General features: G+C 44.0%; 2 protein-coding genes across 2 annotated transcripts in view; one reads left to right on the forward strand and one right to left on the reverse strand.

Moving 5' to 3' along the window:
* Positions 1 to 2466: 2466 nt before the first annotated feature.
* Positions 2467 to 11654, reverse strand: part of mthfs (5,10-methenyltetrahydrofolate synthetase (5-formyltetrahydrofolate cyclo-ligase)) — a 61959-nt gene continuing 52771 nt past the window's right edge. Inside the window, exon 5 of the transcript XR_004776722.1 lies at positions 2467 to 3111. The gene's annotated coding sequence lies outside the window, so the exon portion shown is untranslated. The remainder of the gene's footprint in view (positions 3112 to 11654) is intronic.
* The window catches only part of minar1 (membrane integral NOTCH2 associated receptor 1), a 14444-nt gene continuing 10642 nt past the window's right edge, over positions 7853 to 11654 (forward strand). The window contains exons 1-2 of the mRNA XM_027004482.2: positions 7853 to 8116; positions 8599 to 10886. Coding sequence (XP_026860283.2) covers positions 8643 to 10886 — 2244 coding nt within the window. The 5' untranslated portion in view covers positions 7853 to 8116; positions 8599 to 8642. The remainder of the gene's footprint in view (positions 8117 to 8598; positions 10887 to 11654) is intronic.

The raw sequence follows: 11654 nt of genomic DNA on the forward strand, positions 1-11654 counted from the left end.
AACACCCTAGCCACTGCTGGAGGCAAAGCATGACTTTGTGTGCTGTGTGTGTGTGTGAGTGTGTGTGTGTGTGTGTGTGTGTGTGTGTGTGTGAGTGTGTGTGTGAGTGTGTGTGTGTGTGTGTGAGTGTGTGTGTGTGTGTGAGTGTGAGTGTGTGTGTGTGAGTGTGTGTGTGAGTGTGAGTGTGTGTGTGTGAGTGTGTGTGTGAGTGTGTGTGTGTGAGTGTGTGTGTGAGTGTGTGTGTGTGTATGTGTGTGAGTGTCTGTGTGTGTGTGTGTGTGTGTGTGTGTGAGTGTCTGTGTGTGTGTGTGTGTGTGTGTGTGTGTGTCCACTGGGCTTTTTGGGTGCCCCTGAAAGTCGCATTGGCACAGCCTCCTCATTTCCTTGTTTGGATTCCACACTTTGCCTGATGTTGTAATGACAAAAACAAAGCCGGTCTGGTTCCTAAGCCTCAGATAACGAGCGGCGCTCTAATGCAGTGCACGGAAGGCACAGGTATACACGTCCACAGAAGGCACGTCTGGTACGTGACTGAGTGCGTGCGTGCGTGCGTGTGGTCTGCCTTTGGGAATCTCAGAAGCAGGAAGAGCTGAGATTTGTCAAGTGTCAGGACTTCCCTCATGTCCCAGTGGGGATGGCTTACTCATCTGTACTGAAGGGATCTCGTCTCCAGAGAACAAAGGCAAGCCCGAACGCTGGAGACTGCACCCTTCTCCAGTGCACGCCACTGTGCGGGACGTCCTCTAAGTGGTCCCCTTGTTGGTACCTTCGAGCACGTTATGATTTCACTCTAAGAAGCAGAGAGTTCTCTCCAACATCAGTAATAATTTCTAAAACTGTTTTTCAGCCTACTGTGGGACCATTACAGCAGCCAGTTTATTTCCAGTCCGGCCATTCATAGCGCCTTGTTAGAATGAGAGCTTTATAGAAGAATGAGTTTGTGAAATGGAGAGGCAGTAATCAATACCCTTCAGCTACACCAGCCATGGGTAATATGGAGTTTATGTTTGCTGCGATCTTCTGAATGTTCACCTCTCTAGAGGCACACTACAGTAGGTAGACTGCTGACTCCTTTTTTGTGTTCCCTAAGGAGCGCACGCACACACACACACACACACACACACACACTGTGCATCACTGTGAGCCAGGACAAATAATGAGGCATGAAAAGAAATTGTGAAGGAGGTACTCAGAAAAAAGGTCCCATCCCCACAATCTATTAACATCTGCAAGCAGTGCGGTCTAACTTATGCATGTGCCGGTTGATTAATTTAAACTCCCAGTCCTACGGTCGGGGTGTACGCTAACCATGGCAACAGACATTGTTTCCTGTTCGTTTGGAAGTTGGTAGAACAAAAGCAGAGAAAAAAAGAAGTCAGTTGGAATCCTTGTCCTTACCCAGGCTGGATTTCTGCCTAGCCATAAAGGCTGTGCTTCTGACAGGAATGCTGTGGTTCCTTACACTTTGTTGGTTTGCATCACTAAGGTTTCAGCCCGAGGAGTCCCTGAATTAATCCCTAGATTATTATTATTATTATTCAGCATGTGCCTGAAATAATGTTGCTCAATACATTCGTACCAATTTTAGTGAGAAGGAAAGCACAGTACAGTAACAGGTAGTACAGAATGCAGCAGCACAACTGGTCTTCAATCTTCCAAAGTTCACACGTTACTCCACTGCTGTGCTCCCTTCATTGGCTCCCTGTAGCTGCACACATCAGATTTAAAATCTTGATGCTTGTTTACAAAGCCAAAAATGGACCAGCCCCTTCATACATGAGGTCAATGGTCAAAGCCCGATCCACACCTTGAATACTTCGAACCTCAAGTACGGCTCGGCTTGAAATAACGTGCTTCAGGCCTCAAGGAAGACAAGCATCGAGACTATTTTCTGTCCTGGCTCCAAGATGGTGGAATGAACTCCCGCTTGCTGTCCAGACAGCAGAGTCCCTTGCAGTCTTCAAACGCAGACTGAAGACCCATCTATTTGTAGAATATTTAAAGGACAACTGACACTGCTCCCATATTGACTAACTAAATTAGTACTTATTGTAGGGTATTGTTTATGTTGTTTATGTTGTTTAACAAACTCTAGCACTTATTGTTTATAGCACTTATCATTGTTTAAGATAGACCTTATGTATTTTGTACTTCTAGGTATCAGCATTCATCCCTGTATTCTATAGTATTCTAGTTCATTGGTATGTTTGATTCTAACCTACTGTACTGTACTAGGATATATTCTAAATGAGTATATGAGTAAATGACAAAGCACTTTTTTAAGTCTCTCTGGAGAAGAGCATCTGCTAAATGACATAAATGTAAATGTAACTGTACTGGGTTGAAACAACTGCTAATCATCTGTGGCTATGCAGGAACACCAAAGCAAAACACTAGTAGTTTTAATTTCAACTGCCAAGTTCTTTATTACATTAAATAAATTGAGACACTAAGACACTGATGAATACTTATGAGATGAAGAACAGGGTTTTTGGTCCTTGCCACCTTCAGATGTTACATAATGCTGTTCCGGGGATTATACCTGAAGCGTCACCAGTCTGTGACTTCTCTTCCTCCTCCTCATGCTTGTGTTCCCGTGCCTCTCAATGACAATTGTCCTCGAGGAGCACTTTGTTCTGCCTGTCAAATCATCCTGCATGAAGTGGGCTAACCGCACCCAAGCGTTAAGATAATGTTACAATTTAATTACAGTCCAGGAATGTTGAGAACAGAAGCCCCAGACCCCAACCTAAGCTTCCCGTGCTTGCTTGTGTGTGTGTTTGTGCACACACACGTGTGTGTGCACGCACGCGTGTGTGTGTGTGTGTGTGTGTGTGGAGAGAGAGAAAGAGAGAGAAAAAGTGAGAGAGAACATGCATACAACTGTTCTAAGATGAAATGTCTGATTTAAGAGGAGTATGACTTTCACAAAACTCATGCTTGCGTAAATAAAACCTGTTTGACTCCTTTACTCCAACTGACTCCTGTGGAAAACAGCTGATTCATCACCTCCTCCCAGCTCCTCCAGCACCCGTTCACGTCTACAGGAATTTGATCACTACGTTTAAAGACGCGCCACTGTGATCTGTCATCACTTTCCCTCCACAGAACCTGCAACACAACAGAGAAAGAACCACGGAGTCGAGCCGAGGCAGGGAGAGGCTCCGTGAACCTTAAAAACCACAGTAACATGCTATTTATAGTCCAAACCGAATACGCAGAGCATTTGCATAGTGAAAGCCGCGTCGGTTCCGCTTTATCAGTGGCTGGCGCTTATCGTGGCGGGAGCCCTGCGAGGCGTGAGCCGGCGCTGTGCTGTAGGCTACCGCAGAGAGACGGTACGTACCATCTCCCCAACTCTGGCATCCCCTACAGATGTCAGCATGCGATAGGTATGTGTGGGACTCCTGCAGGGCCCAGTGCTAATTGATTCCTCCAGTATAGCTTTAAAAACCCTCATCAGCGGCTAATGAGAAGAGGGATCCGTCGAGCACAGTGGAAGTCATGAGAGAAGGATTAGAGTCAAAGGCCTTTTCATCTATGGTTCACTGCCGCGGTTTAATCGGAGAAAAGACTTGTAGGGTTTATCTCAAGGACCGGAAGCAGTTTATGAAGTAAATAAAATTTTAAAAAAGAAGCAAATGGCAGAGTGCTGTTTGTTAAGGACTCCTGGGGTTTCTACTCTGGATCCTGTTAAAGCAGTGATATGGAGAGATGACTGCTTACTAGCCTTTAGGTCAGCACTTATATTATGTTGGAGAAATGTTGGAGCCTTTGCAGTCTCTCTTACACACTCAGAGTGCAATATGAGTATCAAAGTCCAAATCAATTACTATTATCTTTGCATTCTACAGCCGACTAATTTTAAAACCCCCATTTGACATCTATGTTACAGCTGTTTACTGTCAACCTTAATATCTGACTGTGGTATACTGAACTCTTGTTCATCACAACACAGTGTGAGTTAGTTGTTTCAAAAGGTTACTTAAAATTTATAAAAATCCCCCTATTACTATACTAAAGAGACTCGCGCAGAAAGGCAGTACATAGGCAGAAGCTAAACTCTACTTCAAAAACCCTTCATGGAATGACTAGGGAGGAAAATTCCCTTACCGTGATGACCTTCATGCATTCCGAATGAGAAAACTCAAAATTCACGAATGTTCATTAGCTAAGCCCTCTAGCTAAATGTGTTTGCACTGACACTCAAGATGCCTCGTATTCCAGTTTCTCCATTACCTTCAACTCCTAATCAATTTCAAGCACATTTCAATCGACTGTAAGACAACTCACTCAATGTGAAGACTAATGACTCTTGCCAAGTATTGTTTTTTGTTCTTCAGGTGATTAGTCTCTTAACAGTCTGAGCCGTGAATCAATGAATAATGAATTGGTTTATTGTCAGATTGGTTTGTTGTCAGATCTTCCATGCTCTTTTTTCTCTAGCCCTAAAAATGATGTTAAGGGACATAAGGAATTGTCAGTCACAAATATGGAAAAAACCTGAATACCATTTTTGCTCTATGACCCTGGCTACTATAGATCTATTTGAATTTATTGGCTTTGTCTTTATGTTTACATACATCAGTTAACTGCAGGAATAGCACACCCCAAAGTGCTTAGTGAGTACCTCAGACAGCAGAGACCCAAGGAGGATGGGAATGAGGAGGACTAGGAGCTATCAAGGGCGGATCAACCTAGACGGTATGTACCACCGGCAAATAGTGGAAGTGGCCAAAATGGAGAAATCCTACCAAGGGCTGGAAAAGGCTGGACTGAAGGACAGCATGGAGGCACTAACCACGGCAGCACAGGAACAAACTCTGAATACAACAATAGAGACTGGATCTACCACACCAGGCCAGATCCCAGATGCAGGCTGTACAAAGATGCCCCTTGGACAATCCAGCACAAAACAGCAGGATGCAATATGCTAGCAGGCAGAGTGTACAGGGAACGCCATAACCAAGTGGTTGGCATAATTCACAGAAACATCTGTGCCGAGTAGGGGCTGGAAGGTCCAAAGTCAAAGTGCGATACATCCCGAAGGTGGTACAGAATGTCCGAGCTAAGTGCCGGTAGGACTTCCAGAAACAGACTGACAAAATGGTAATGGCCAACTAACTAGTGATGGACAAACAGCAGAGGAGGCAGTAGTGATAGATGTGGCGATCCCAAGCAATAATAATAATATCAGGAACAAGGACTACAAAAAGCTTGGGAAATACCAAAGGCTGAGCGTGAAGTTAGAAAAGATGTGGAAGTTGAAGGTAACAGTGGTTCCTGTAATATTCAGAGCACTAGAGGCTGTGACCCCCAAACTGGGATCATGGCTCCAGCAGATCCCAGGAACGACATCCAAGATCTCAGTCCAGAAGAGTGCAGTCCTGGGAACAGCTAACAGCTCAAGCTCCCAGGCCTCAATGTTACAAAAACAAATACACAAATGATGTGTGCGTGTGCAGAAACCCTCGATAGGACCGTTCAAATTCAAATCAAAATTATATTCGATTCCAGTTTTTGTGCTCTGGGTTAATGTTGATTAATTACTATATTAATGTAGTTGGAATCAGTTTTTCAGTATAGTCTGAATAAATCATTGTCATCTCTCTGGAATAAAAAGGCATATCAAGTTGGTGCTCCTCAATGTTTCCGCATGCTCCTTTACTTTTGATGTCAGGAGCACCAGTGCTCCTTGGCAGAAAGCTTACTGTAGAACCCTGTACATGGAGTGTATTTCAGATTCCATAATGAAATTTCACCAGCACGTCTTACATAACTGGTTTGAGAAGTGCAGTTAATGGTTTTCTTTTATTGGAAATATTCTTGCACTGGACAAAGTAATGCCTGATTCTTCAAAATGTTTGTTCTTGTGGAGCATTAAAATGCACTCTGGAAAATGTAGTTTATTTTAATATCTACATGTGTAAGAGGTATATTCTGTGAAATAATGTGATATATTCCATTAAATAATTCTTAATACAAATTCCTGCTCCGTTGGAATGTGGTCGCCTCTCCTTGTACCCTGTACTAATCTAGTCAGAATTATCAGCCATGTCCTTGAGAGTACAACTCTTTACTCAAATGCCTTTTGGGGTTTTTTTTATTTTTATTTCTCTCCCCTTGGAGTTTAACTTCACCAAATGTTTGTTTTTTCACCTGGAAAATGAAGAGAGTCATGTTTGGTTTATCAGGATGCATTGGGCTACTGTGATGCACACAAAGGTGGCATGACCTTGCTACAGTGGTAGTGAGCAGTCTACTCGCATGTTATATGCTTTCTATTACAATCTAATATAGCTTATATAGAAACATAAGTAACACTATAATTCTCCCTGGGCTGAATTAAGAGAAACCCCAATACTAAGCCTGGTTAGTTGAGAATGGACCTATTTTGTTCTCCACATGTGTGTTGCTTGCTTCTAAGCCCAACTGGACCACATAAGAAAAACCTAAGCAACTGTTTTTTTCTTGCTGATTTCATGATTGTCAGTAATATGCAATGCACCACACATTTCCTTGATTTCTCTAAATTGTCTGTGAATGGACTAAATTTTGAGTTATTCAATTTCTCCTAATGCGTTCATTTTGCAGATCTTCAGAGAGGAGAACCCGATGCTCTGATCAGTGAGGTTTGCTGACTTTGCAAACTAGAATCTAAATGTCAACTGATTCATGCACTCATTATTCAAAAAAATGAAGAAAAAAAATCCTTGCGCCTTCCAGTTCTCAAAAACTGCTCTTAATTGGTGAAACCATCAGTGCAGTATAGTAAGTTTAATACATTTTTCAGAACCTTCATCATAAGTTCAGAAAGGTTATCTGAAACTTTAAAATGAGTGAGCCACACCTTCATCTTGTGCCCGATTTAACCCTCTAATCCCCAAATCCACCTCGTTGTGCTTCCAAACAAATCCTAGCAGCTGAGCAGGCAGATACGATATTGATTTGTGGGGTGGGGCAACATCTTGCAAAAAATGATAGCTTCTGGGGAGCAATGTTACAAATGATAATAACAAATACAGAAAATAATGTGCAGTACAAGTTAGTAAGTGCCAACAACACTACAAATAACCGATCCAATTAGACAGTACGTTTTCCATAAGAACATCGAATCCTCTCCGTTTTTGTATTAAATACCGGATTGTTATTTTCGCAATCGGCATATTGGTGTCGGTGTGATACAGTGATGTGCTCCTGTAATAGGCTGACGCATTATAGTCTATATTATAGCTTACGTATAGCGGTCTTCTTGTCCCGTGTTGGCCGCATGTTTCTGTTAATGAAAGTTAAGTCAAGCTTGTTCTTAGTAGGGACAGACTGTGCAAAGTTATGATCATATCGTCTAAGCTATGGTAGCTACATTCATCGGATTTTAAAATAAAGCTTTATTAGGTCTTGGTTCGAACCTCATCTGAACACTTAATCCTTGCGTTCCTGGCATGGTTAAACGCGTCATTCAGCGCTCATTTTGAATGTGTTTTGTGTCCAGTCTTTTAATGTGGTTTGTAGTAATCGTTAAAAGACACAGCGGTCGCGTTTATGTTTATGTTCTATGAACACAGTGTTTACTATTCATGACCTGTCTCGTTCTCGCACGTTCTCTTGACTCCGCAGCGCTCCATCGCCATGTATCGGCATCCTGCAATAAATGTATCTGGAGGAAAGACATATGCATGACCTGTATCTACATATCAAGACACATTGGATCTAATTCAGTCCTTCGCTTTCCACGATGCATTCGCCCGTGTTCGGTTTTAAGGTGTAATTACGTCATTCTAGGTGGAAACAAAGCGTCGTTCGTTCTTTCGGTTGCACGCGCGCGCGTCAGACAGCGGGCTGCTCCGCCGGCTGAACTCCCTGTGCAAACCGGACTCCGGAGAGCGTCACAGGAGACCAAGACCTAACGAGCGGTTTGGAAACCGTGCGAAAGGATGCTGACTATTAGAGTTATTATTATTTTTAATTCCGTGCCACGCTGAAGGCATGCTGATGGATTAAATGCAGCGTAATAATGAGGAGTGCGCGCGTTAACTTTGCCTCGCCGAACGTGTGGTTTATATATTGATTTTTTTTTTTCCTGAACCAGAGGACACCAGATGGGATACTGTAAAAGGTGTGTACCTGTTTTTCTTAGCCGACTTTGAATCTATTACAGAAGCACTTAAAAATGTAAGCTTTGAATTGTTAATACTGCTAGTAAAATTAGTCAGTCATTCTCAGTAACGTTTTATTCTGTGCTGTATCGTAGACTCAAGGGATTGTTACTGTATTTACCCCTTCAATCTTCGCGTATCGCTAGTAAAGAACTTCCACTCAGTTGATATCTTCATATATCGATCAAGTGTTACATAACATATATTCGTATTTTTTTCTCTTTATAAGTGGACATGTTGTCAACATTGAGAACATTGTTAGTCTTTTGTACATGTTGTGTGTGTGTTTGAATTGAATAAAACACTTAATAACCTATAGCACAACTAAAATAATTTTTAAAGTAACAAATAATAATGAAATAATATAGGGACCTACTTTAGAAATGCAGACATCCATACATTATCTGTAGCCATTAATTCCTAATCTCTTCTTCCTGTGCAGTTTATCATCTCTTCTCTAAGATAAGAATTGGAGCACCCATAGTAATGGATGCAGTGCCAGAATACTCCCTTTTCCTGGTACGGATTCTGGAGGAACTAGACACCAAATACAGCACCGTGTCCTATCAGGATCTGTGCAAGTCCTTGTGTGCCCGCTTTGACCTGGTCCACCTGGCAAAGCTAAGGAGCCTGCTGTTCTACACGGCATGTCTGGACCCCAGTTTCCCTGCCACCTTATTTAAAGACAAGATGAGATGTTCAGTAGAAGACCAGCAGTCCAAGAAGCTTATGGTGGCGGCAGACATTGTCACTATGTTCAACCTCATCCAAATGAATGGTGGTATGGCCAAGGACAAGCTGCCAATGAGTCACAGACCCAAATTTCATAAAAACCAATCCTTCGAGTCCTGCAGATCCGATACGGATGTCTACAAATACAACGACTGCGAGAGGGCATACAACCTCTCGGACAGAAGGTGCCACCACGTTTCACGGAACTCGCCGTGCCCAAAATCTGACTGCAGCAGCTGCCAGGCGTTCATGCCAAGCTCAGACCCCAACTTCCTCCTGGGGGTCACCAAGGATCTGAAGTGTAGAGCAGCATCGCTGGACAAGCTGCAGCACTTGCCTCAGTATGCCAGAGCTAGCCCCCCTCCATGTGAGATGCAGAGCACCTACTTCCCCATGGACATTGACAGTGAGTCTACCACCGACCAGGACTCACTGCACATCAACCCAGGTGGGAAGGACATGTTCCTGCCCAACTCGGAGCCGTTCACTGTGCACTCATGCGTGCAAAAGCGAAATATCTTTAAGGAGGACTTTCATAACCTCGTTGCCTTCTCACCCCACGTGATCTCAGCTGAGTCCAAGTCCGTTGCCAGGGAGGGGGGCGATTACCACAGGAGGGAGTTGCATAAGCCACCCACTTTCTTCAACCACAGCTTTGAGTTGCCATACAGCAACCCTTACTACGATCCTGTCAGCTCGCCCATCCAGAGCAAAGGCAGAGTGAAGCATGAGAGTCTAGATGACTTGCAGGCATCCACCTATTTCGGGCCAACAACAGTCACAGAGTGCGTGAACACCAGGAGGACTTCTGGAAGACAGGGCAGACAGCAAGCTTGGCCTGTCAAGAGCCTAAGCCTCAATGCAGAAGAAGGCCCTGACTTTGAAAGGTCCTTCTTGAACAGCAAAGTTCCAAAAGACAATCACCGCCATAACATCAGCACCATTGACAACAACCAACACTTTCAGTGTGCCAAAGAGATGTCCACAGCCTCTCCCTCAGGCTTCTCCAAGAAGTCCAATGGACCAAAAATGAAGGAGATGAATTCTGTTGCATGTGGCCCAAGTGTTGAAAAGAGAGAAGGAGGGAAGAGGTTCAAAGACAAGAGTATCAACTGTCCTTCAATCCAGGCTACTAACATAGACAATGGACTTAGTGTGGGGACACAGACAGAACAGGCTGAACAGAGGAAGCTGAAAGACTACAGCATTCCCAGCAAGTATGGGGAGAGGCCATCTTTCAAACACTCAGAAGAGGACTGCGAGATCATAAGCGACGATATTAGTGACATATTTCGCTTCCTGGATGATATGAGTGTTTGTGGTTCCATTGGAATCACCCAGTCATCCTGCTACAATAGTAATGGCTCCCTCTCTCAGGTGACCAAGTCAGATGGTGACAGCTCACCTGAATGCAATACGATCAAACTGGGCAAGCCTGTCATGAAGCTGGATCGTCTCTTGAACTCTCTGGAGAACCCTGATGAGGAGCTGAAAGCAAGCGTCAGCAAACTGGTGCTCAGGATTGGTGAGATTGAGAAGAAGCTTGAATCTCTCTCGGGAGTGCGAGGGGAGATTTCACAGGTCCTCTCAAAGCTCACTAGGTTGGATGAGAAGATCCAAGAGCCAGAGGCAAATGGGAAACCCAGCGACGGCGGCCTGGTGCAGCCAATCCAGACGGACACGAACCTCTCGCCCCACGTGTTTCAGTGCCACACCACTGGTCACAATGTCAAAGTGGAAACGAACGCAGAGTGGGGTTGCTCGGACACCAGTGGCAGCGAGAGCCTCAGGGTGAAAGCCCTGAAGAAGAGCATGTTCACCCGCAGGTCGTCAAGGTCGCTGACTGAAGAGAACAGTGCCACCGAATCCAAAGTGGCCAGTATCACCAACTCACCTCGAGACTGGAGGACAGTCTCCTATTCTAGCCATCCAGTGGAGGAGGTTAAAGAGAAGGACAGGCATGGCGAAGGCAAGGACCGGCACAGGAAAGCCAAAGAGGTGATATGTAAAGTTCAGCTTATTTTTGTTCTTGCGTCACTGCGATCTGTTTGGCACATAAGTGCATTGGTTCATTAGTTGCAGAAGTTCAAATTCCCACAAACAGCAAGGAAGCGAAGACGCTGTAGATTTATCGTATGTTATATAGTAGATTTACAGCTGATTACCTACAGTACAGCATGGGCTAAGCATATTACTTTCAGGCACCCAGCTCCAAATGGGGATCTTAGCCTTAGGTCCTTAGCTTAGTCATATGTTTTAATTGCAAGATGCTTGGTTCCTAAAATTCCCCACCTCTATTTGAATACAAACTTATGTAAAGGTACTTGCTAAGAGTGAGTCCCTTTTGCAACGATAAGGGTTTTCTGTGGTGCAACAATCGCACAGTATACCACCAATCCCTTACTCATCTTGTGTGCCGAGAGAGAAATGGGACTGCCTTTATAAGGGCACAATGAGCTGAAAGATGAATGTAGTGAAATTAGGCACGCTGTTGGTGTAGGGCTTCAGGAGAATCTGTTACTGTAGATCTCCCACCACCTCTGGAGTTAACACATTCATCATCTTAAACCAGGGGCACTGGGGCATTACAAATCCTGAATGCAAATGAACAGCTAGTGATTGTGGGGAAGATCCACATTTCTGACTCAATGCTTTTCTCCACATTAGCAAGTATGGAGGAGGAATGTAATTATTATCATGTCCTTGGCACAGGCTGATGTCTGTAATAGGGGAACCGATTTGTAATGACAGCTCAAAGAGACGCCT

Source organism: Electrophorus electricus, chromosome 1, assembly GCF_013358815.1.
Source record: "Electrophorus electricus isolate fEleEle1 chromosome 1, fEleEle1.pri, whole genome shotgun sequence".
Taxonomy (NCBI): domain Eukaryota; kingdom Metazoa; phylum Chordata; class Actinopteri; order Gymnotiformes; family Gymnotidae; genus Electrophorus; species Electrophorus electricus.